Source organism: Serinus canaria, chromosome 1A (assembly GCF_022539315.1).
Source record: "Serinus canaria isolate serCan28SL12 chromosome 1A, serCan2020, whole genome shotgun sequence".
Taxonomy (NCBI): domain Eukaryota; kingdom Metazoa; phylum Chordata; class Aves; order Passeriformes; family Fringillidae; genus Serinus; species Serinus canaria.
In genome coordinates this window covers 37962519-37989626 of record NC_066314.1, presented here as the reverse complement: position 1 = coordinate 37989626, position 27108 = coordinate 37962519, and the positions used below count along the sequence as shown (strand labels likewise).

The 27108-nt window shown below is 40.7% G+C and overlaps 1 protein-coding gene across 1 annotated transcript in view; it reads left to right on the top strand.

The window, feature by feature from the left end:
* The first annotated feature begins 4680 nt into the window (after nucleotides 1-4680).
* Nucleotides 4681-27108, top strand: part of PAWR (pro-apoptotic WT1 regulator) — a 70237-nt gene continuing 47809 nt past the window's right edge. Inside the window, exon 1 of the mRNA XM_030238602.2 lies at nucleotides 4681-5310. Within this exon, the coding sequence (XP_030094462.1) occupies nucleotides 4837-5310 (474 nt within the window). The 5' untranslated portion in view covers nucleotides 4681-4836. The remainder of the gene's footprint in view (nucleotides 5311-27108) is intronic.

Sequence of the window (27108 nt, the reverse complement as noted above, 5' to 3'; positions counted from 1 at the left end):
TTAAAAAAGAGTATATGCTTGAGGACTATTTTACTTCCAGGTAGGATTTGACATTAGAAATGTCATGGAACAGAGGCAGGGAATTTACAGGAAGATTAGACAGAAGTTACAGCCAGTGATTTAATGTAAAAAGTTTAATGACGTTTTTGAAATTTCATGGATGAAAAGAACAGATGTTCCTACAAAAAGATGGCCGTAAGATTTCACTGAGTCACAGCAATTTTAAGCAACAGCATTTCTGGACAGATAGTGCAGAAATAAGTAGGTAGATGGGTTAGTTAGGGTACAGTGATGTGGGTGAGGGTTATGCAGCAGGTAAAATTTAAAGCAACGGAGAGGAAAGTTTAGTGGAACAGTACCAGAGCAAGCTAAAAAATAAAAATTACACGCTTAATATGGCGTGAGCAATAAATCAGGCAGAGCAAATATGTGACTGTAAAAGTTTGGACTGGGAGAAGAAAGATGAAGAATGCTGAGTGGATGAAGTTCAAAGGGGATCCAATATGGGAAGCAGTAGACAGGTGCACTAAGTGGAAGAGTTTCATGGAAATTCAGGTAATAGGAGAGGCAAAGTAAAGTCTGGAGCAGAAGGAAGAGTGTGTTTGAGAATCTGGCAGGTGAACACAGTAAACTCAACAGAGACTTCAGGGAGAGATGCTGAATAGGGTGAGATGGAGGGAATGTTTCACTGCAGAACATGAGTGTATATAACAAATGTTTGTGAAGCTCAGAGCATGATGGTAACAAGTAAACAGACATTGGGAAGGAATTTGGATGTTGTCCTAATTTTCTCAGCCATTAATATATTATTATGTTCTCTATTTTATTTTCCAGCCTTGAAAATTGCCACTTCAGAAAAGATTATGACTCAGATAAGCTTGAATTCAGAATGGTAATAAGGTTGGATAATTTCCTTTAATCTCTCAAAGAAATTATGAAAATCTCAAGCAGCTTGCAACCCTTTACAAACAAGGCAATTTTGAAGTGCCCAACCCCAAAAGGCAATTCATTTCCTTATGATTTTAAGAATGAATCATAGGTTTTAATCTAAATTAAAAAATGAAGTATTTTTTTCCATGGCAAAGGAGACCAAGATCATCCTACCCAATCCTGGTGGTAATTTTACCTCTAGGGAAGAATCTCATTCCATAATATATAAAACCCAATATCTTAAGGCTTTAGGACCCTTATCATTACACCACCACATAGCTAATAAAATGAATTGTATTTCTAGGACTTAAGAATATCCTGAAGATTTTTTTTCTTTTGCAAGAAAAGAGAAAAGTGTTGTTTTGAAAATGTTTGCAAGCTATTATTATCATTATGCCAGTTTAAAACATAGCTAATAAAATGAATGGTATTTCTAGGACTTAAGAATATCCTGAAGATTTTTTTTTTCCTTTGAAAGAAAAGAGAAAAGTGTTGTTTTAAAAATGTTTGCAAGCTATTAAGCTGCTCTCCCTTGTGGCAGGAAAACATGGAAAACATGCAGTGTGATACTTAAACTATTTGGGACTTTATCCCTGAAAGCTCTCCAGCACAGACAACTTTATTGAGATGCAAACATCTGACAGTCAGCATTTCTGTATTGGGCACTTAGGCACAACATAACTTCTGTTAATTTATAACAGACTATAAAGCAAACAAAGCCATTTTGGCACAAAAAGCAAATTTTAAAAAACCCCAAACAAATCCCCACCCCCACAATGTTTTTTACAGTAGAGAGGGGGGAAAAAAATCCAACAGGGGAGGTAGATGCAGCTAAAGCCTGGATATGTCAGCTCCTACACATAAGAAAGGTGGGCACATGGGATGTGAAGCAGGGCAGGCACATCTAAGCCTTCCTAGCTGCTACAGGAAGCCACAGAGAGAGGTGCTCAAGGGGCAGCTGGCATGACCTGGGGTAGCAGAGAAGTGAGGGTGTCCTAATAACTAAAATACATTGTTATGTTTCTCAATATACACAACATGCTGTAAGTAACAACTTTCTAATCTGACTTTTTGCTAATATTTGGCCAGCTGTGCTGCTCATGGTCTGTATGTAATCATGAGGGTGAAATACTGTTATTGTCACAGTTACATGATTCTCTCAAGAAAAGCCCTTCATTGTATAAATGGAAAAAAATTACATGACAGGAGAGACAAGAACTCATATCAGAAATCCTTTTTCTAGATTGTTTTCTGGAAATACAATTGAGTACTCATCTATTTTAAACACTCTACAGATGAGAGTGCAGGTAAGAATTTTTTCTTTGGGAGAGTGCTTAGTCAAAACTGCTGTTAGGACCAACTTTACTTATTTCATACTGCTGAGTAGTAGAGAGTGGCACTAGTGAAGAACTATGTTTTTACCATCTATTTTTCTGCCTATTTACAGCTTTCCAACCCAACACTGAACAACTAGCTGGTTTTGTTTGGGGATTTTCCCTTGGCCTGAAAGATAAGAGGTTTTGTCTGCAGTAATGAAACTGCACCTTAACTTCCACATATATGAACATTTAAACTCCCCTCCAAAACTAACCACCACACCAGAAACATCCCTAAATCCAAACCAGGGCAGAAATCAGATACGAGTTCAGTGAAAAGTCCAAGTAAATGAATGATCACCAGAAGGGCAGAGAAGGTTGGCAGGGTGAGACTGTGCCCACTGCTGTGAAAGAGAACGGGGTAAAGGCTTATTTAAGGCACAAGTGGCTACATGGACTAATCCTGTTATTTACATTGTGCAGACAGCCTAGCAGATACTTGGAGCTCCACTTTGCTAGATATTTTTTATTCCTAACACCTATATAGATATATTTCTGTAAAAAGAAACCAAAAATCCTTGCAAAGTTTATATTCTGAAGTACTACTGAATTTTATTAACTAGGTGGACAAATTCAGGACTGAACCTGAAAAGAGGAGAAAACATGATCATGTGCTCTCAGGTAAGCGGAGGCTATATAGATTTCCTCCGACTGATGTAAACTTGTATCTTATCCCGAGCCAGCTGGAAAGGTGGCACCAATACACTCCCTGCCCTCAGCATACCACTTATAAAGCACGATAAAGCAAGCCCCAAGTCTATTGAAGCTGTGATTTTCAAAAGTACCACGATCAATTTCCAGGGCGCTACTAAGACATAGTGAGTTCGGGCAAACAAAAAAAAAAAAAGCTGCGTTTTCCGTGCAGGTTTACCCATCTTATCACCTATACAAACTGCTCAACATATAGCACAGGCTCCCACCGCGGTCCTTGCACGTTCGTTTTTCCTAACATTTAACCCAGTCAGGTTTCTCCACTGAGGGCTGTTATTATTATTATTAAAACGAGACATCTGTCAAGTCTTTGCAACATGACTGGCGGAAACCCCTTGAATCCTGGCTCCTTGTAACGTCAGGAAAACACAGGATCTTTCCCAAACTTCCGCCCGCGGGAGTGAACTTCCAACAGGCTAGCAGCAGCCTGCCCAGCACCGGCGCGGCCCAGAGGAAGTCATTCTGCTGCGGGAGCCACTGACCTCGGGCTCTTTCCCACCGTGCCCCGACCCCGCCGCCCGGCGCAGCGGCGGCCCCGCGCTTTGAGGCCATGCGGGCGCTCCCGTCACAGCGCGGCGTGTCCCCGATGGCAGCGCAGCCGCGGGCTGACGGCGCCGGGCTCCGCACGCGGCTCTGGGCTGGCCGGCGGTGACAGGGGCCGGCGGTGCCGCCCCACAGCCGAGCCCGGCACCTGCCCCGCGGGAGGCGGCCGCACGTCGGGGCCCTTCAGCCGAGGATTTGCGGCAGGTGCGGGGCGGGTTTGGCGAAGCCCCCGCGGAGGGGTGTGACACCAGACCGCCTTCTCCGGCCCCTCCCGTCGGGGCTCCGGCAGCCCCCCGCCCGCCGTCCGTTAAAGCCGCCGGCGAAGCGGAGTGCGGCCGAGGCCGGTGCCGTCCCTGCCAGGGCATCCCCTCTCCGTTCCTGCCGCTCGTCGAGAGCGCCGAGGTCCGTGTCCGCTTCCGCGCCGACGCTGCCCGGGACAGGTGCCAGGGCACCGCACGGACCGGCAGCCGCGGCGGTTGGGTCGTGGCACGCACCGGGCCGGGCGGGGCTTCCCCGCCCTCACCCCATTGTCGGGGCCATCTCGGCAGTTTCCGCCCTGGCTTCGGCTGTGTCCGCGCCGCGATGGGGAAAGGGGAGGGAGCTGGGGAAGGCTCGGGGCCGCGCCGCTCCTTCCGGGACGGCGGGAGGCGGTGCCGCTCACCTGGTGCCGCCGGCGCTGTGCAGCGCCCGAGCCGCGGCCCCGCCGGGCGGGAGGTGAGCGCCGGCCGCGCTCGCCCCGCCCTGCTGCGCGCGGGAACGCGGCTCCCCGGGCAGGCAAGCGGGCGGCGGGGGGATGGCACCGGCTTCGGGGGATGGTACCCTATGGCCCGGGGCGAGGGACGGCGCTACGCGGCCGTCGTGGCCGCAGCGGGCGGGAGGAGGAGGCGGGTGAGGGCGGGCGGCCCCGCGCCGAGGGGTGAGGGGACCGAGGGGAGCCGCGCCGGGGCCGGGCGCCGCGGTCCGAGCCATGGGAGCCGAGCGTGCGAGGGCGGGCGGTGATGGAGACCCGTCCCCTGGGGTCGGGGGCTTCCCGAAGAGTTCGGGAGGCAGCGGGACGGGGATGGGCAGTGCGGCGGGACGGCTCACGTCCCCCCTTTGTTTCTCTCCAGGGTGTTTGTGCTTCTCCGAGCCTCTCTCCCCGCCCCCGACTCTCCCGCCCCCGTCTCTCTCGCCCGACCCGCCGAGACCTCTCCTCTTCGGGCGGCAGCAGAGCCGCCTCGGGGCGGGTGGCGGCAGCGGTGCTGGTGGTGCTCTCGCCGTCCAGCCCGCCGGGAACATGGCGACTGGCGGCTACCGCAGCGCGGGGGGTAGCACCACGGACTTTCTGGAGGAATGGAAAGCCAAGAGGGAGAAGATGCGGGCGAAGCAGGCACCGCCGGCCCCGGGCGCACCGGGTGGGGGGGAGCCCCGTCCTGCGGGGGGCGGCCCCTCCGCCGAGCTGAACAACAACAACAACAACCTGCCCCCCGACCGCGCGGCGCCCCCCGCCGGCGGGGCGCTGAACTGCGTCAGCCTCGCCAGCGCCGCCCTGGGCCGCGGCGCCCCCGCTAAGGAGACGCCACCGCCTCTCGCCGGGAGCCGCGGGGCCGAGCCCGCCGCCGCACCGGGCTCCCCCGAGGGCGAGGAGAAGCTGGCCGCCAAGGGAAAGAGCTCGGGCCCCAGCGCCAGGAAGGGGAAGGGGCAGATCGAGAAGAGAAAGCTGAGGGAGAAGAGGAGGTCGACAGGTGTGGTGAACATCCCGGCCGCCGAGGTGAGCGGGGCCGGGGGGCGCGGCCGCAGCGGAGCCGCCGCTGGGGGCGCCGGGCGCAGCCCCGGTGCTGCTGACGAGCGCTCCCCGTCTGTGCCCGGGTCCCTCTCGCGGGTCGGGCCGAAGCGCGCTCCCTCCGCTGCCGGCAGCCGCGCCTGCCGGACTGACCGCGCGGGAGTCGGGACAGGGCGGCGTCCCAAGCGACGGACAGATGCGGTGTCATTTATCCTAAATAAGCTAGACTTGTCGTAACTTGCGGCTTTTTTTTTTTTTTTTTTTTTTTTAGTAGCTTCTTGTCGACAGAGAGTAAGTTCAAACCTTTTGGACGATCAAACTGAGACACGTGCCTGTTAAAGTATGGTCGAAACAATAGGAACGAGAGAAAATTGATTTATCAGGTTGGAATAGATGTTCAGGTGTAAATATTATTCAGTTTGGAATCCAGAAGAATTTCCTGCACTGGAAAAAATGTAGTGGTTTGAAGAGCATTTTTTTGAGGCAGAGGAAGATATTTTTATCAGCCAACACCACTGTCCTCTGCGGTTTGCTACTAGTATAAAAATCTGGCATTGATTTGTAATACTCCTAGAGGAATTCAGAAGAATGATAACTAAGCTTTTAGCTTGTTTTGCAGTTATTAAGAAAGGCCACAGGAAACTGAACAGAGTTGGATTTCTGTCTACAGTTTTGAACTAGTAATGGTGATCACCGTATTTTTGTAGAAAAAAGATTTTAGTTCTTCTGGTTAATATTATGGATTATTAAAGTAGGTCTAGAAAATTGAAGGTCTTTGTTTCTGAAGCAGCAGGAGAAGATGAAATTGTGTTCTTCACACCTGGACTTACTAACACTTGCTTGTGACATCCTAGCCACTTTCACAGCATAACCTTTCATGTGAGGTGGTCTTGGAAGGTTGGGAAGTGAGTTTCAGGAAGAGTATAAATGTTTTTATTTATATGCAAGTAACGAGTGAGTTTCAGGAAGAGTATAAATGTTTATATGCACAGTTTATAACTGTGGTTTTTGAGAACAATTACTTGCATACTCTTTAGTTTGAGGTAAAGAGTTTTGGCATAGGACTTCAGTATCATTGTTTTGTAAAGTGGTGAATAAAAGTGAATTATTTTAGTTTTTTTTCAGGGTGTGCAAGCCTCATAGACTGTACCTTGTTTGTTTTATATGAAACCCCCTTAAATACCTGGCCCTTGTGCCTTTTATAGGAACCTTAAAATGCTGCATTTTTACTTCTCAAAGTGAACTAGTCCTAGCCCAGTCAGTAATGGTTTTGCACATTGCAGCAGGTGTTGTATGATGTGATATTTTAGAGGTCTCTGTTGTGTACCCTGTCCCTTCTTGTACTCTCTTTGGTTGGTTGGTTGGTTTTGAGCAGTGGGTTTCTTTTTGCTCTTTGAGACTAATGCCCCAGTTCTTTGAACTAGTTTTTTCAACTACTGTTCCTCTAGTAGTTTTTGGATGGTGTGGTTTGGGGTTTGGTGAGTTTGGTTGTGGTTGTGGTTTCTGTTTGTTTGTTTTGTTAAAGTATTACTCAAAATGTGTCTTACTTTTCAGGAAAACACATTCCTTGCTCAGCAGCCATTAGAATCCTGTGTTTGAATTTGCTGCATTTAAAAGGATATCTTTATTTATTAAAAGTAACATATTTTGGCATTGAGAAACAAGTTCCCACCTGCTCCCTAAACTTTGCTGAGCGTCGCCACGTGTTGGCACTTCTTGGAAACTTCTTGTACCTTTATACTAATTGCTTCTATAAGTAGCAATTAAGCATTTCATCACATTTTTGGGGTCAAATTTTAATTGTAGGTAACTGTTGTACAAGGTGTCACTGGAGAAGCTTGCTACTAATAAGTGTTGCATTTTTTACCAGTATATACTTATGCAGAGCTATCTCTTTTCAGTATTTTGCCTTTCTTAAATGTTTTTATTCATTGCCACATGCATTCCTAAGAATTGTTTAGGTGGGAAACACTAGATCACTCCTGGTAGTGAACAGCTTCAAAAACAGTCTCCAGTGTCAAATGTGAGTACCTACTTATGGGTTAATGCTTTGCAGACTATTTACTTGTCTTTCATACAGCTCTGTAGTCATGAGAAAATGTTTTAAAGTATTGATTCAAGCTGGTCAGCTGAAGTTCTCAGACAAAAGAAGGCTGTGATGTAGATGATGGCTTGTTGGAGTAATCTGCAACACTCCAGTTTCTTGCTGTCTTGCTCACTTGATGCTAGGCATAGTTTACTGCACAGTCAATACATAGTGACTTGGCAGTAGTAGTACACCCTGAATTTTAACACTTGTTGCTCTTCATGGTGTGTGTTTTAAAATTACTTCTCAGGAGATGTTATTTTAGAGCTATGCTGGGTGTTTCGTTGTCTTTTCAAGAAAATAATTTTTGTAAGAATGAAGTAGACATTTTATGCTAAATATCTCCCCTTTATGATCATCGTGCCACTGTGGTGTAGACCAGTAAGATCCTCTGAAATGAAAACTGGTACCTGTTGAAAAAATGCACTCCTAGAAGATACAAAGTGCCTAAGAGCTTTTCTGCTCAAAACTGAATACAAAAATAGGTTTTGCCCCAAAGAAGTAGGATTTAATTTCACTTGCAATGCACCTGGAGAATTTATTGATAGGAAAGGTGGCAGAATAAGAACAGTTTGTGTTGTCTAAATTATCTTGAAACAGGCATGGAAAATGTTAGCAGATTACTTATTAATGATTAATTTCTCTCCTGTTCAGTGGGAAGATAATAGGGCCAGTTCCTTAAAGAGTTCTGTGTCTTAACTGAATTTCATATGGGTGTTGGTGGAGGACAGAAACCATAGTGGAGGCTGTGAAAACAGATGGTGACTGGTTGGAAGTTGACAATGCTTTGTATTTAGAGACTCCCATGATAAAAGTAAAGGCTGTTTTTTTTACCTTCTCAGCACTAGTGCTTATCTAAGTAATGGTGACTTTTGAAAATGTCAAATGTTTTTCCTTTCAGCGCTCGTAGTTTCTTGAAAGTTGGATTTTGTCTAAATATTAAGTGCTGTGGGGTTTGGGTTTTGTTGATTCATAACAATCCTTCAGGTTGTAAAAGGTAACTGAATTATATGCAACTGCCACTACTTTGTATGTTACCCTCCTTAAATATTAACTTTTATAACCTTTTTTAATTATGTTTGGAATATGTTTCTCACTTTGCAGGTACTCACTTGATGCAGGTGTTGAGTTTACTTGCAGCATTTTTCTCATTTACAGTTGTGCTAATGCCTATTTAAGAAACACAGAACTCCCATTATTCACTGACAGTGCTATATGAGGATCCATGTATAGGATAACGGTTATATTTTGTATTGTTATCATAATTATGTCCTGCTCCAAGCAAGCCATGCTGCACTGGTGAAACTGCAGCTTTATTTCTGTAACTTTACATTTGAGGATTATGCTGGTATAGCTGTGTGAGCAAGGTGTTTTTTTTGTTTTGTTTTGTTATGTTTTTGTTTGTTTGTGTTTTTTTGTTGTTGTTGTTTGTTTTTCCTGAACTCCAGAAAGGAGAATTACAAATATTTTGGTGGTTACTTTTTTCAAAAAAGCGTATATATAATCAAAATCTTGGTTCATTTAGGAATGACAGTTGTATAGCTGGGATTTATGTAATGTGTACAGTATAGATAAAGCTTACATTTTTCCTTAAGCAGATGGAAGTCATCTAAGTTGGGAAGTGTTCTTTTGCTAATTACAAGGTGATGAAGGATTTTAAAAGGTGTGAGGAACACTGATCTATGTATTTTGTACCTGAGGCTGCCGGACCCGAGACACAAGAGTCTCCTGACCTGTTTGTGGGAGATACTGGAGTGAAAGGTAGAAGTGATTCAAATATGGACTCTGCAGAGGATGTTCAGCCAGTCTGTGTTCATCACTTGTCTTATGAACAGCAGTAAAGATGCAACTTTTTGCATCCCCACTGATGGCTCCCTGTCAGGAGTCTGCCTGTGTGTTTAGAAGGCAATGCATGTGTGGTGCTTGGTCGGTGTCGTACTGAACAACAACCTTGGAAGCAAGTAGAGCAGTGAGTGCTTTCTGTGGGGAAAGAGAGTTCCTGCTACTAAAGAAGTCCAGTGTGCTCACTTGAGATTAACAGAAAGTTGCTGTGTTCCAGTTGGAAAAATGTCAAGAAAATTTAAGTGCTACATATTTCAGGCATAGCAGTTACTGTGTGTGTTGTAAAGGAATTGAAATTCTTTTCTGAATGGCTGGAAAGTAGAGAGGAGTGGAATCCTGTACTGGCTGTTGAGCTCTTTTGATTAGAAGTTTGCCTTCAGCATTATCTTTCTTAGTGATTCCCTACATGAGGATTAAAGTGTCTTCATGTTATAGCTTGAGATTAATGAGGTAGTGTCTTTCCATTGTCTAACATCAGTTGTGTTGTAAAACAACTTGTTTGGTTTTGTGTGTGTTGAGGAAAAAAGAGCCTCAAAAGGTGGTTGTTCAGAGTAATAGAAAAAACCTCTGCATCTGACTGATGTGCTTACCATTCATGCAGATGTAGTAGTATTATAGTGGAAGTCTGAAATATATTTATGTGATCTGGACAACCATTCATGATAGGTTAGACCATTCTCTTGCTGGCTTTGTCTAGTGAACACATCTTACTAGGGTTCCATTTATGGTTCTTCCTTCAGATGTGGCAGGGTGAATGGAAACATTTTCAGGTTCTGATAGAAGAATTGTATTAAGATTGTTTATATCCAGTTTGTTTTGCTTTTAATGCCTTTGGGAATTCTGATTTTGGCCAGGTCTCCTGACAACACCTGTTCAATGGGCATATTTTCTTCTTTCCATCTTTTTTTAGCACATGATAAACTTATAATTTTTTTCAAGTTTTGTTTTGTTTAAGAATATGCTTTAATATCCTAGGTAGGATATTAAAGCATAGTTAGGTGCTGGAAGTTATTTGTCAAAAAACCCAATCACAACTAAGTTTATTAAAAACTTAAAAAGTCTGGAAAACTTTCAATCCCAGAATCCATGTAGCAGCTTCTAATTCACTGTGTGTGTACCTTCCAAGCCTGGTGTGCCCATCCTGTTGCTTATCACTGGCAAGCCTGAGAGAAAACCAGGCTTGCCTGTGATAAGCAATGGAACTGTTTGGCACAATTGGATGGACTGTGTGCTTATGAGGTCCACCAGTCATCCCCATGAGGTGTTGTCTACAGTGAACTGCACTTGAAACATTCCTACACTGACACACACAGCAAGAGGAGCAAGGAAGAGGAGCTTCCTCAATCCCAGAGATGTGACATCACTGGTGTAAGTGAAGCCTGGTGGGATGAGTCCTGTGACTGCTGTGTTACAATTACAGGCTCTTCAGGAGAGATCAGGCAGGGAAGGTGAGGTGAAGAGGTGACATAGGTAATAGAGGGGCTGAAATGTATGGGGCTCGGAGTTGGCAGTGGCACAGTTGAGTGCTACTGAGTAAGGATTAAGGGACAAACTTCATTGTGGAAGTCTTCTATAGGCAACCCAGCCAGGATGACAGTACTGATGAATTATCCTTTAAGGAGCTAAGGAATATCTATAAATCAGCCACCCTTGTTCTTAAGGGGGCCCTTAACTTGCCAGATGTTAAGTGGGAGCACCACACAGCTGCTACAAACAGGTCCAGAAGATTTCTAGAGCACTTGGATGGTAACTTGATATAGATGCTAAGGCAGTTTACTTGGAAAGGGGCCCTTCCTGATTTGCTGCCTTCATCAGAGTGGGGCTTGTGAGTGGAGTGGATTGATCGGTCTGTGGCTGTCTTGGCCCCAGTGACCAGGAAGCGATCAAGTTTAAGATGGTCATGGGGAGGGCAGACTTCAGGCTGCCCAGGGAACTGGTAAGGTCCCTTGGGAAGATGCTTTTGAAGCTGCTGTGGTCTAACAGTGCTGGTCACTTCTGTACCACCTTCCTATGAGTACAGGAGCAGGTAACGTGAAAATTTTGGAAGTCAAGCATGTGAGACAGAAGGCCTAACTTGTCTGAGCAGGGATCTTCTTCTGCAGCTAAGCCTAAAAGGAAGCTATATGTCCAGTGGAAGCAGTGTTCATGGACATGAGAAGGTTACAAAGATGCTGTTTCACCTCTGTGGGGAGCAAATTTGTGTAGCTAAAGCTCAGACAGAATTGAAGCTGGCCAGAACTGTGGGAGACAGTAGAAGGGGCTTTCTAAAATATGTCAATAGCAAAAGACAGTGCAGAAATAATATATGTGATGAAGATGGTCACCTCAAGAAATGGAATGTAGACATAGCAGAGACATTTAATTGTTTCTTCACTTCAGTCTTCAACACTGGTGGTGGCCTCTTGGAGTCCCAGTGCCCTGAGCTGGAGAACCATGACTGTGAGAATGATAAACTCCCAGTGGAGTAGAGGATTTGCTTTTCCAGCTGAATCCCTCGAAATCTATGAGACCTGATGGAGTTCATCCAAGGGTACTCAGAGAGCTGGCTGATGTCATCTCAAGACCTCTCTCAATGATTCTTGAATTGTCTCAGGAATCTGAAAAGGTCCCAATCGACTGGAACTTGACACAAATTGCCCGGTTTTCCAGAAGGGCCAGATGGATGCCCTGGTAACCACAGGTCTCTCAGTTTCACTTCAGTTTCTGGTAGAATTATGGAGAGGATTATGTTGGGAGTTATAGAGAAACACCTGGAGGACAGTGCAGTCATAGGTCACAGCCAGCACAGGCTCATGAGGGGCAAGTCCTGGTTGTCAAACTGAATTTCCTTTTTTGACAGGGTAACTCTCCAGTTGATCAGTGGGTGCCAGTTGTGACATTTTTGGATTTCAGTAAAGCTCTTACTGATGTCTGTCACAGTATCCTGGACAAAATGTCCAACACACAGCTGGATAAACATGTCATGCGGTGGGTGAGCAGCTGTGAGCAAAGGGTTGTGGTGAATGGAGTTACATTAGGCTGGTGACCTGTCACTAGTGGGGCTCTGCAAGGCTCATCCTTGGCCCTTCAACATCTTCATGAAGGACTTGGACACAGGACTGGAAGGAATGCTAAGTAAATTTGCTGATGGCACTGAGTTGGGAGGAGCTGTTTATTGCCATGAAGACAGAGGGACATTGACAAATAAAAGGGCTGTGCAACCACCAACCCTATGAAGTTTAAAAATTACAAGCACTGGATTTTGCACCTGGGATGGGGCAACCCTGGATGTATGGACAAACTAGGGAATGTAACACTGGAGAAGCAGCCCTGTGGAAAAGGACCCAGGGGTCCTGGTTGATGGCAAGTTGGAAGGGCCACTGTTGATTAGTTCCGTACAAGTTTGTAATGAGTTCTTAAAACTATATCCAGTTTACATGTGTTACATTTATGTACACTCCTGTATGGTCTGCAACTTTTTTTCCCCCAAGGTTGGAGTTGTGTATTTAAATAATTTCATTTGAAAGACTAAGTGGGTCTAAGTGGGACTTATTTTTGTGCTACACAAGGTCATGGGAAATTAAAAGAAAAACCACAACCCTGGTGTTTTGTTTCAGGATTATACTGTATTTGATCGGCTTGAATGTTGCTATGAAGAACTGAATGGAACATTTAGGTCTCTCTTACTTCAGGATTGAAAATCTTACATTCATCTCTGTGGTATAGTCTTACCATGTAATAATCACATCATCTTAGATGGTAGCTATGTTTGGTACAAAACACAAGAACATCATCCTGAGTTAAGGTAAGCTTAAAAAAATTAACCAAAAAAAAAAAACCTCAGAGAAACAAAAGTAATGCTGTGCCATCTGCAATTTTTACTTATCTTAATTCTCAGCTGTTACTCACCTTCAAACAAACAAACAACAACAACAAAAAAGTGCTAGGTATGGGCTTCACGCAATCTTTTATGCAGTATTTAATTGATTTTCTTGATCTGAAACCTAAGTGACTAATACCTTGAATCTTTTAAGTCAGAAGCTTTTGAGTAGGTGAGAGACTTGTGGAAGCATAGTCCAGTGCAGTGCTGGGTGTTTTCTTTGTGTGGGTATTGAATTGAAGTGTAATTAAGGGTGAAAGGAGCCTCAGGAAGTCTAATTCAGCCTTGTTGCATCCAGTCAGATCTTGAAAATCTCCAGGGATGAAGTCTTCACAGCTTCTTTGGGCAATGCTACCAGGACATGACTGTCCCTGAAATGACAGTGTTTTCCTTTCTTTTGGTCTCTTCTTTACATTTACATCCATTGTCTCCTGCCATGCACTGCTGCAAAGAGCCTAGGTCTATACTTGGTGTCTGCCTGGGACAGTTGGAAAAAAGATGGATTAGGTTTTTTGGAAGAGATGGGCAGAAAGAGGTGGTATAACAAGATGTGAGGTACAAAGGCAGGGTAGCTGGGCAAAATGCATGCAGCACTCAGATGTGAAAAAGGTGTTGTGAAATAACAGCTGATTGGAAGTGTGGTGTCTGAGCCACATGCATCTGTGAGTTGTGAGAGACCATAGCAGTAGGCAGGAGCCAAGGAGGCAATAATGGGGAATCCCCCTCTTTCACTCTTCCTCCTCTCAGCACTTCCTGACCCTGCTACTTATTTTTGTGAATTATAGGAACTTGTTCATGTCCTACTTGTCCACTGTAGTTACTGGTACATATTTAATGACTTGTTTTCCATGCAATATGCAGTTTAGTGTTTGTAGGAACATGGGATTTAATCTGAAACCTGCACTCATCTGGATTGGTCTCTTCCCACTGTATGCTGTTTGTAAAGCTCTTTAGCTTAATTTTTCCTCTCTGTACACCAGTAAGATAAGACTAATTGTAGTGTGTCTGACTAAAGAACCACCTTGCTCAGCGTCCTGCTCCTACCATGGCCATGATCAGACACATAGGAAAAAGTCTGCAGAAATGTTGTCTGGTGTTTCCTGTGAGATCGTTTTCTAGCCACTTGGCAGTTTTCATCTCAAAGACTTGCAACACTGTATAGAAATCTCTAAATAGACAGAAATTAAATGAATTTATGTGCAAAATACTTGTTCAGTCTCCTCTTCAACTTGTGTAAACTGTCAGTAAACAAAACATCAGCTGACAGTGAGGTCCACATTTCTGAGAACTCTCCTAGATGATGAGATGCCTCTCTATGATTATTTCCTTCTCTTCCCTGCAGAAACTCAGTGTGGTATCTGTAAGCCTCATGTAATGATCCCTCTTCACCAGCTCGAGATTGTCGAGCTTCTGAAAGATGACCTTTATTGCAGAGTTGAGGAGCTAATTAATATTCTGGTAGTCTGACAGATTATTAAACAAAGTGAACATTAAAAAAGGCTTAAACTAACAATATAGGGTGAGCAGCCATTTCAAAAGAGTTCTAGGAACTCTTAGTCTGCTTTTAGAACAGATTTAATCTCCCAAGATGCAATGAAGAGAGTAATCAGTGACACAAAGTATAATTTCATTTTCTTCCATAGCTATACATTTTGTTTTTGCAGGTTGAACTAGGAATTATTATTAATATTGATCAATTAATGAGTGCTTTGCTCAGCCAGAACTATGCCAGTGCCTTATTAGCCTTAGTTGTTTGAAGTTTGGCAGTGGTTGTGCTTGTAGTCTGTGTCCCAGACTGTTGCTCACAGATTGAGATGGAGTGTGTGTATTTTTTATTTGTGGCAATGAAGTTTATTAACAGTTACAGACAAAATCCAATCTGAAATAGGACCATGACTTCATTTTTTCAACAAGTCTGATATCAAGAGTCATATTGATCTCTGGTCAGAAAACAGTGCTTAGCAGTATGAATAAGGATTCATACCTCTGTTAACTGAGCAACTCATTTTGTCTTTGTATCATACACATTCTTCAGAATGTAGGAACCCAGCAAAGATTCAATGTGTGACTTCTCTGTTCTTTGTATTTTAGTAACTGTTATCTTTTCACAGGTAATATTTAATAATTTTTTTTTTCCTGAAGCTGGTAGCTGCTACAGGTGCCTCTAGAACACAAAGTCAAAAGCTTATATTTATTTGTTTGTATTTTGTTTTCTTTTGAGGAGTTGTTTTGAGTAAGATCTGTTTTGAGTAAAGATCTAGGTATTTTGGAATGTGGAAATTGGAGTGGAACATGGAAGTGCTTGGTCCTGTAGAAAATTATGGTTTAGACCTTGCTAAATGAGTTGTTTAACTTCTGTCTGTTACACAGCCATATTTAGGGTGACCATTTCTTCATTCCTATAAAAGCTCTGAGGTCCTTTTGTAAAAAGTTCTCTTTAAATTAATGCGCTAATTTCAAGATAAAAGATTTTTGCGTGTGTGTGTGTCTGCAATGTGGTTCTTCAAAGGACGATTTTATGACACTGTCATTTCAATTAGACAAAAGCTAAAAACATCTGCAAAATGATGAGAAATGCTGAAAGATTTAAAAACTGAATGTAGAGACATTTGATAGAGCAGTCCTTTGTTTTTATTCTTTTAGAAAAATAGCTGAATATATGATGAATTTAGATGATCCACTTTTTTTTTTTGTATTTTAAATTACATTCATTTATCCTATATTATGCTGAGAAGAGGTAAAGGATATGTTTGGAGCTTAAATCATTAGTTAATGATTTGTATTTGTTTTTCAAGATGTTTGAGCCTAGAAAATGGTCACATTTCTTTCACAAAGGTAGTAGAGACTGGAGGAATGTCAGAAATGTAGTAGTTTTTCTGATTTGGAATTCTGCAGCCGAATGTTTAAGAAGCATATATTTGGTGTGTTAAGTACTCTGATAAAGCATTCCAATGAAGTATATTGGAATTGGGCACTTTGAGCATTCTTTGCAATTAAATTAGGGTCCTGCACTTGATAACCAAATATTTAGGTACCAGCATTCACATACTTCTGAATGGCATAGCTAGAATTTCTTTGATGGTCGTAACCCATCTGTCAAAGAATTTCCTATTCAGCCTATTTCTCTTTTGATCTCTTACTAATAGATTTGAAAAAGGACAAAGTCTGTAGTACTTCTTAATGTCTAGAAGGATGGCTAGAAAGGCATAGAAACCCTAAAGGTAATTTTGTGAAAACAGAAATAGGCTAAAAATTAACAAGACTTGTGCAGTGAGATACCCTGTATCCTCTTGAAGATGATGTGCATTGTAATTACCTTGTGTGAAATACTGCACCTCAGGCAGTTGACTTCTACAGCAAAATATAGGAGTTATTTTTAGCCTGAGGCAGAAACTGAGGAGCATCTGCTTATCTGACAATCTTCTTTAGTCTAAAACATAAATGGGTGTTTTAATGTATCCCATTTGTGGGCTTGCTTCTTCCTTTCATTTTAAAAAAAATTGGGGCTTGTCAGATGTCAAATCAGTTTTTGTCAAAGTTACCCAGAGGCTATTTGAATGCAGGTGTTGCTAAGCAGCTCAATGCAAAAAACTACTTCTCATAGCATTTTACATTTTTTTTGCAATGCAAGAATGTTTCAGAATTAAACCAAGAATTTGGAAATATTGATGTATTTTTGCATAAATTATGTATTCACAGCTGCCATTCTGCTTCCCTTTTTTTTTTTTTCCTGTGGTCTCTTTATTTAGAATAATATGGAGCTTATTTGTATATTTTTATGTTCTAAAGCTTTCATCACTTACTGCTGGCATGAGCAGAGAGACCAGAAAATGAGCTGTGAAACCTGGATTATGTACATTGTGCAAGCTATCAGTTAATATCTATTCCATTATTATAAGTGTAAGTATCCCTACAGCCTTGTATTTAGGTGCTACAGCCTATTAATTTAGGTTGAGAATAGCTGTTCTTCTGTTTTGAGATCCTCCTTGGATCAAGCGGAAGGACCAGGATGGTGCTCGGGCACTGCTGAACTTGTGGTTAATGAATCATGCTGACCTTACTGACTCCATATGGAAATAATGCAAAATGTGGGTATGCAAATGTGATATAGTGATGTTCAAACTGACTCTCAGACCTTTGGATGTCAGTGTTGCTTCCCACTTAGAGTGTTTGGTGGGCTTGCCACTACATTGCATAAGTATGGCTGTTTTTTCATAAGTGCAGATTGTGTACCTGGTGCTTGGGCTTGAGGTCTGTCTGTCAGATCTCAGTTTGGAAGGAACAATATTAAAAAGAATAGCTTTTTGGCAGAATGGAATGGTTTCTGTCCCTTTAAAATATACCTGCAAAAATCTTTCTTTTATTATGCTTGGATTTTTTAGCCTGAGGCAGAAACTGGAGGAGCAATTTAGTAGATTTACTGAAGGCATAGTAAATAACAAAAAAGGCTAAACTGAAGGATAAATTTAAGATGTGCCTCTCCTGTAAAGTGTTACAGAACTTCAACAAAGATGACAAATGTCCTGATATTTAAAAAAACAGATGATAAGGAAAGATAGGTAACTACAGAAGTAGTTTAGAAGAGATAATTGTGTTGCTGTGTGTGGAGAGAATTGATGAATATGATAAAAAGCAGCTCACTAAACAGAGGTGATTTTTCTATTGTGCTGTTGATTGGTTTATTTTTGTCTTTTGTTTTAGCTTTTTGGTCTCTTGAATGCATGTTGTATCCAGTGCTCATACTTGCATTTAAGATGATATTTATAAAGCCTTTTGCATTTCTTCATAGTCCAGAGACTGAGATAACCTTATTTGAAAAATGTTGGGAAAAACCAGGCAGGGTTGCATAAGTGTTAACTGTTTTAAATCTGCAGCGACTATATGGCTGGGTTTTCCCTTTGTTTTCCACAGCACCTCTAAAATGAGTATGGGATAGATAAAACTTGTTTGGAAAAAAGAGGTCAGCACATGACAAAGAGAAAGTAGAGCAGCAGGATTTGAGTGTCAGAAGGGAGAAAAAGTGTTCCAGTCAAGTTGTATATTCTGTTTTTTAATTATAAATTCTGAAGTGGAAGGTATGTTACAGCCATTCTTAAAACACAGGTGACCAAAATTTTTCTTCATATAAATGTGTATGAGTCTAAGCTTAAATATGAAAATCAGTTTGGTTACATTTATATGAACCAGTATTTAAAATTACAATTTTAAATACACCTCTTTATTTCCCTATGAAATTGAATTGGTAGCATTTATGCACCCTATTGTTCAGAGTAGAGATCTAAATCTGAAATAAATGGTGAAGAGTCTTTTTTTTTTTTCCCATTTGGTTGTTTGCCACAGTCATTGTTTCTGCATAGCAGGACTCCAGTGGAAGCTTGGAGGGACTGTATGAACTAGGATCTGTGGCTGGACTAGTATTTGGTCAGTATCAAAACTTAATTAGCAAAAAGGAAGCAAGGCCTCTAAAATATTTTTCGACAGTCTTAAATGGATTTTTTTTTTCCATTATCATCTACTTCTTTTCAACTTTCAGAATTAAGATTTTTCTGTCTTTTGTGCAGGGATGGTTCTTCTGCTTGGACACTCTTTATTTGGAAGCTGCACTAATTAATCATGAATGAATCCCCTAAAATATCAGTGGATATGTTCTGCCATAAAGGGGTTTCTATTAGGGATTACAGATGCTGCCTTATATCTGGAACTCAGCCTGGACCATATTTTTCTAGCTGTTGTCACGTGCATGAACTGTTTGTAGGCCAGCACTCTGTGAACTTCATAGCTGAAGGGATATAAGAAGTGAGCTCAGAGAGACTGGTGCTGCCTTGGGGAACTAAATACACTGAATGGGATTGTGAGTGTGTGCTGGGTGAGATGGGAAGCTGCCTGACCAGACAAAGAAGCTTGGAGGATATAGTGGTAGGTCACAGATGTTTGTGCCAAGGAATAGCCACCAGACTCTGAATTCAGCTTTGCATCTAGGCTTGAACCAAAACAAGTGCAGTTGGTTTCATTTGAAAGGTCTTGGCTCTGAATCAGCTACAGGTCCAAGGAAGGACATGTTTTCTCTGTGATAGACAGCCCTTCCAAAGAGGACTATAAATAATGTCATGTAGTTATGGAAATACATTCTTTGAAATATTTTACTTTTGAGAAAATTAAGAATTTTCTAGTCAGTGTTTTCGTGTGTTAGCAGCTACTGGTACAAGTTGATTTGAAAGATGCAATTGTAACTGAAAATGAAAATTTCTTGGGAGCAGAAGAAAAGGAATCACTTTATTTTCTCACTTTTTTACTTCTAAGAACTTGACTTAAATTTTAGGTGGCATGCCTCATGTCTGTAAGAGGACATTCCCTTTATTGGTTGTAGCTGCAGGTTTATTTAACAAGAACAGTCTCAGAATGGCATGTTCAGTCATGCCTTAACTGTATGACAAACAAAATGCCTGAAGCACAGAGAGATAACAGCAAATGGGGACTGTATTCTAGGGAAGAGACACCGGCTCATTAAACAATCATGTTCATCCCTGGTATTCCAACCCTTTCTTTTCTTTCTCCCCTCAAAATTCTGGTACTGCCAGTGTCTGCAGATAGTATACTCCAGCAATTAAAAGCTGAAAGGATGTGAAGCCTATATGCCTGACAAGTTCATTTAAGGTAAAAACATGTTACACCAATACAACTTTTCCTATTGATCACTGAGAGTATTTAATTTGTAACAAATCTTTTTCCCAAAGTACAACAATGAAAAACCCTACTTAAAATGCACCCATTTGAAGTGTAGCTAGCAATCTTCAAAAGTCCTTTTGTGTGTGTATAATGAAGGAAGGTAGGAGGGAGGATAAAAGCTAGAATAATCTTCAAGGTTAAGTTTTAAAACTTCATCTTAAAGATGGAAAAAAAAAAAGAGTAGAGGTACTGGTATTTGAGCCTTTGTTTGGCTTCATTTAGAGTAAGCAGGTAGATTTTCTATTTTACAAAGTAGCTGGTTGCTTTATTTCTGATTTGTTTTGTAGCCTGATCCTCCATTTATCTTAGTAATTCGTTTCTGACTAATATTGTAATAGCCTGTTAGGTACCATGTCCACTTCTGTAATCAATGTATGGTTTATTGTTATTCATTCTTTAGTGTAGTATCCAATTTAATTAAATGAGATTGACTGTTTTTGTTAGTTGTGGTAGCTATTTAACTCTTAATTTTACCAAAACTCCTGGGTGTATGCTTCTAGGGATTTATTTCTATTTATTTCTTCGTGTCTTCATTCTCAGTACAGGTTTGTAATGTTTATGCAAAGGTCTATACTTGTAGAAAAAATTTTGTTAAATTATCTTTTGAAGTTTTAATGGTTTTTTTTTTTTTAAAGATTGTGTGCTGGGAACTTTAAAATAAAACATCCTTTCAGGCTGTGAATGCATTTTGCATGCCTTGGACTTTTTTTGTGTCTCCAGGTATGTCTGAGGTAGAGCAAAGGTCAAATGTTAACCATCTCCTCAAGTTACGTTTCAGATTAAGAAGACATGAATGTCAGGAATTTGCAGGATTGAGTTTAGTGAGGCCACTAATGTCAAAGTATTAGCTGAAAAAGTGAGGAGGGGAAGAAGGGAATGTGGCAAGAGGGAGGGGGGTATTTTGAAGATACTTAAATATTCTTCTCCCAGGGCAGACAATGTGTTACATGGGATCTCAGAAGTGGTGGTGTTGGGATGAAAAAGTGTGTTGTGTGTATTTTATTTAAAAATTAGCTTTATTAGCTAATTTTTTGCTCTGAACAAAATTAGCATTTATTGCTGCTTGGATGTGTTTTTGTTTGTTCTTACTTTTTGTCAAATGTTTTAACACCTTTGAAAGTCTGGAAGTGTGATCATGGATGTTTAGGTTTTTGGGGTTTTTAGATTTTTTTTTTTTTTAATTGGGAAGCTTTGCAAGAATGTGCTTATTTTCTGCTTAAATGCATTTGCTGCTTATAATTTAAATGAGTTCATAGATGAGTGCTTTTTACTTTCAAGATCAATCCTCTTCAAAAGATGGAGCTATCCTTGAAAGGTGGATTTGTAAAAAGGCATTTATCTCCAGAAGGCTCTTTTTATTGTTCAGAACATAATCCTGTACTCTAAATATTTAATTTAGTAGTCAGAATGTTTTACACACAGTTGGATTGAATTCCTTGATTTTTAGGGAATGCTGAACTCGAAGATGATGGTTGAGTCAGTTCTTGTTAAAATATAAGTAGATATCTGCTGTTGTAATCAACTGACCCAGCACTTGAAGAACTTAGCAGGAATTCAGTCCATACAGTCATGTTGCATTTAAACTTGCTACTGTGTTGGAGCAGTTTACTTGTTGTGGGTATGTCAGGATGTGGCAGCACCAAAACCTTCACAAAAGATAACAGGAGGGAACAATTTCCACTCAACTGTTTTAAAGTATTTGGAAAGAGAACCGCAGAGCTAAGTGAAGACTTGTGAATTTTTGTTTTAAGCTTTAGTGCCTTTTGTTACAAGATACTTAAATGGGCCTGTAATGAGGCAGAAGGAATTGTTTTGGCTGCTTACCCATTTCAGACATTTGGCAGCTGCCTCTTTAGTCCCCATAAAAAGTCCTTTGATTGTCTTCTCTTGACAGTAAATAGCAAGAGGAAAAGGTGTGAAGCTTATACACTGCAAATCTCTGTGCTGTATCTGCTATTAGAGTACTGTACCAGAAATGTGCACATCACTTCCAGATGTTAGTGTCTGGTAGGAGGACTACGTGTAGTTTGTTTTGAGAACTGAATAAAATTAAAATACACTCAGGGATATGCTTTTTTCACTTGAGCTTACTTTGAAGGCAGCCTTAATTTCCAAGTCAAACTTTACTGATTTTATTTTATGCTGCTACGAATTGGTCAGAAAATTTCATTATTTTTGTCTTTCGTTCCTAATTTTGCTCCATTTCCAGCATGGCCTTTGTCAATACAGTCACTGCTTACTATAGTTATTGGCTGGAAGTTTACTTGTTTTCATCAAATAGTCCTTTCATATGGAAGGGGGAGGGTCAGGGAATCCTCTTGAGAAGGTACTTTATAATGCAGTCAAAAGCTACACCTGTGTACATCTTAACTTCTCACTAGATGATCCAGCAAAACACATGGAATAGGATTTGAAGTCTCTATGAGACTGTGTTGGTTTTCCAACATTTGTCTCTATGTTGGTTTTGCTCTGCAGCTTTTAGTCCATGAGTCCCATTTCTTCTTTTCCTTGCATCTGAAAAAGTTGCTGCTTTCAGTAATAATAAAGCTATAAATTCCAATGAAAGGCCAATAAAAAAAGTGATCCAACTAATATGCAATTGAAGGAAATGCAGTGTAAGTGAAGGCACTGAGAGAAAGGAGCAGAAAATAATTCATGGAAGGGAGAGACATTTCTGATCTTGGCAATTTTGATTTGATTTCAGTGAACCAGAAGATCACAAATCCATTGGAAGCTGACCTTGATTGGATTTGGTGCATTTGGAACACCTTTGCTCAGGATCTAGTCTTTATCATAGAGTGTGTGATATGACTTGTGACTTTACTGTGTATCTGTTTACATAGCCAGTAGAGGAAGAGTTGGAACAGTGAAGCAGTAAAGGTACATTTGGATAGGGCAGCTCACTTTTTGGGTGGGGTAACTTTAGCAAAAGTTACAGGAAGAAGTATATTTCTATCCAGAAAAAAGTGTGCAATTTAATCAGTCCATCTTCTTCAGTCCCCTAATGAATAATAGAGAATCAATTTACTCTTTCAAAACCATAACCTTTGGCTTTTAAAAGATTTTCCTTTGCATATTTTAGGAGAACTTTTCAAATGCATCTGATTACTTGTTTGTGTGGCCTTTTTTTTTGTCAAAATGCTTGCTTCTCTACATTTTTTAGGTGCATCTTTAGACTTGTGCCTTAATACTTCTTTACACAGAGCTTTGAATTACAGAACATTTTGACTGAATCATCTCAAAAAGTCAGTATTGATCTCATTGTTGCCCAAAAGTAAGAAAAACAAAAGCCAGGTGGACTCTGAGATTTCCACTTTGGGGGGAAGTGGGTGACAGGACATGGGAGATAAATCAAGCAGCCCTGCTGGCTCTGTAAATGCATGGAAATGTTGATTGGAGGAGGCCTTTGGAAGTCTCAGAGCAGTACTTTGGGCAGCCCTGGATCAGGTCAGCCTTGGCTTTGTCTTACTGAGGCTTGAGAACCTTTAAGGATGGTCTCTCCAGCTGTCTCTCTGAGTAACCTGACCTAGTGCTGTGCTGCTGCTCTCTTACTGAAATATTGTTCCTAGTGTCCAGTTGATGCATTTTGTACCCTTTGCTTTATCATCTGCTGCTTCTGAGAACAGCCTGGCTCCCATCATCTTAGTAACTAACCTTCTGGTAGTTTGAGCTTGCTATTAAATTGCTCCTTGACTTCCTCTTTAGCAGGCTGAACAAGCCCTTCTTCATGTGCTCTTCCTCTAAAAACCACCTCTTATTTCTTTTCCTACTGTTTACCACATTTTCTATTTTCAGAAATTACTCTGATTTTGTACTTTTATCATATTTAAATCAGAGTAAAGGGAGTATAAAGTATTGTCTATTATTTTTGTTGGTTGTCTTAGTCCTTCTTGTAAGTGAGCTGAAGCATATCTGAGAAAAGTGTCTTTTTGTTCATTCTCCTTGCTAGACTTATCAGACACATATCAGAGAGACTGTGAGTTGTTTCTTTTTTATAAAGGAATAAGAAAGAAAGAATTACCTATTTTTCAAGGTAACTTCCTCAAAAGCGAGTAAAAGTTCACATTTTTCTCAGATCCTTTTCTTTCCAGATGTTTCAGGGGCCTAGGGACCTTAATTCAACTGTTCTTTCAAAAAAGGATATCAATATGAATCCACAAATGATATGTCCAAGACATAAGTAGGAAATATTTTTAGGTTGTTCCTCATTCTTTAAAGTGAAGGATTTTAGTTGCAACCAGAAGTATTTCTAGTAACAAAAAAACTCAGTGCTGATTTGGATAGATACGTATTCTCATATTTATAGTATTTTAAAGAATTCTGGTATTGCTTGCAAGAGCCATCTAGGAGACTCATAATCTTGGTGAATTATGGAATACAAATACAAATGTATCTGTTTTCCAGTTACAGATAGTTTAAATTTGAATGTGAAAACAGCATTAAATGTTTATTCTGACTAGTAGAGAAATGTAATAACTTCTCAAATTGATCCCAATATCTTTATCATCTGATAGTGCTTGTTTTTATAAAAGCTAAGTTCTGCCTTTGTGCTGATAAAAAAGTACTTACTCTACTGTAAAACTTACTCTACTTACTCTACTTACTTTACTTTGTGCTGATAAAAAAGTACTTACTCTACTTACTCTACTTACTCTACTTACTCTACTTACTCTACTTACTCTACTTACTCTACTTACTCTACTTACTCTACTTACTCTACTTACTCTACTTACTCTACGTACTCTACTTACTCTACTTACTTTTTCCATTCAGAAAGCCAAATTCTAATCAAGTGGTTGATTTAGTTGTGGAGCCCGAATCTGAACAAGTCTAAGGAAAGCTCAAAATAATTTTGTCATTTTAATACTGGTTCATATTTTGCTTTTATTTGTCTATAAAAAGGCCCAGGGAACAAGAGCTGACTGATGAGATGCTTAAAAGCCTTTTCTTTTGTCAGTTTTACAAGGGAATTTTTCAAGGGACATATTCAGTAGTGGACAACTGTGACATCCACAATCTAAAATTTACAGATGGGATAAAGCTCAATAGTAATCATAATGTTAGAGTGGTCATAAAGTCTGTTTGATTTTATTGCCTCCTCAGGTAAGGCTAAATAGCATGTTCTTCCCTCCTCAATGCTTTTTCTTTCTTCATGACTTAAATGTAAGATATGTAGTTTAATTTCTTAAGTATTTTGCTGTTAAACTAAGGGTCATGTGAGAATCCCTGGGAATCGGCTGTTTCCCAAGAATGTGACTCCTGAAAGATGGTTTGCTGTAACATACTGCTTCTGCAGCCATGACGTGCTGCATGTCAGAGTAAATTAGAGCACAGCTTATTCATTCTCCTGCTACATCACAGGAGTTGGGATTTTGAATACCCATTGCTCCTTATTCTTCAGAGTTCATTAATAGTTTTGGACCATACGTAAAGTTCTAGGTCACTGGCCCTTTCCCCGTTAGTGTTAATGGAGCCCTTTTTAAGTCTACTGGAATGTGAAGAATGAAGTTTTACTTCCCTTTTTGGGAACTCCTAATTTTTGCCAGTTGTACCATTACTTTAAGTTTCTCCATTGCTCTAAGGAATAAAAGAGTATCACTAATTTATTTACTATGAATAATTAGAATTTACAACACAAAGAAATGACATTTAAGCCTTAGCCTTTGAGGAAGCTAATTATCATGTATATGAAGATTCCCTAGAAGATGGGAGCTGAATGCTGAGAGCCCTTGTTTTAATGAGACTGGTTTAAATTTCTTTTATGTTACAGCCTGTCTTTATTCTGATGCCCATTAGCTGAACAGAAAAGTGAGATTTGAGTGAACAACTAAGAAATTATTTTAAGCAAGCATGTCTCAAATCATATTTAAAAAAATCAAGAGTTGAATTTCAAATTGAGATGTACAATTCTGGTCTTTAATGTAAAATTGTCTTTTCAAATGTCAGTTCAAAAGTAGCAGCTTTAAACATTGTAGGATTTTGCCAAGTTACACTCCTTAGTAATTTTGAGCAGTACAAACAGGTTTAACTTGGTGTAGAAACTAAATTGCAATTAGTATTTTTTGCTTCCCCAAAACCCCCTCACATTATCTTATTAAAACAGACTTTGCATGTTGATGGTTGTGGTTTTTCAAGGAAAAAGATCAGGAGGAGTGAGAATGTTCTCTTTTGTGTGTGTGTGTGACTGTATCCAAGTTACTATCCGTAACCCAGGTTTTGTTCTGCGGCAAACTAATTTAAATCCTCCTAGGAATGCACAACATCCTTGCCAAAGGGTTTCACCAAGCAATTGAACGCTGTGTTTCAAAATAGGCATTCTTTACAAATACTTCCATTAAAATTTTTGTCTTTAAGAACAGACTGTAGCAGTGCATGTGCTTTGTGGCAAATAGAGGTAAATGTTTATTCTTTGCTGTTGAATAATTAAAAGTTCAGCATGGGCAGCTTTGCCAGGAGTGTTGCTCACTGGAGGGTGAACATATGAAGAAAACCACAAATTAAAGCACTCTAGGAGTGTAATAAATAAAACAAAAGATTGGATTGATTAAAAAGAAAAACAGAAAATTACATTTCTTGTCTCATTTTAAGAGTTTATAAGTAAGTTATATGTCAAAGCCAGCAGAATCAGATAAATCCTCAGTGTTTCCAACACTTGGCTCCACGTACACATAGACTTCTCAACCAGTGATTTTCAGATCTTTCCTCTGGAAGTGTACAGCAGCATCTCTAACTGAGAATTGTGGCCACTGCAGATTGGGTTGAGAGCAGACCCTGCTCTCAGTAGAACCTTCATTTATCTGCCAGGGAAGATCTTCAAGGGACCGACTGCTTTAGACTTGGGGTTGTGGTCAGTCATCAGCTGGGATGGTGTTAGTATTGTGTTCTGTGCCTCTCATGTGCCTGTCTCACTTAAGGCAGAGTCACTAATAGGGTGTGCTGTTAGCCTATTACAATGGGAAATAAGGGGGTTGTTTCAAACAGTCAGTTTAGATACTTTAAATGAATGTTTTCAGTTCCAAGGTCTGGTAGCATGGCCATGCCAATGCTGCATTTCATTTGGAGGATCCATCTGACTTAAATGTGCAATTCTTTTCCACAAACAATATTTCAGTCATAATGTGAGTCACGTTGTGTCTTTCTGTTTGGGTTGGTATTACTACGCTGCATTGATTAGCATTTGCCATTAGGAGTACACATTGAAGAAATATTTCTGTTTTCTGCCCATTGGAAACAAGTGTAAGTATTCACATTTAGAAAGGCTTTTCTAGGGAGT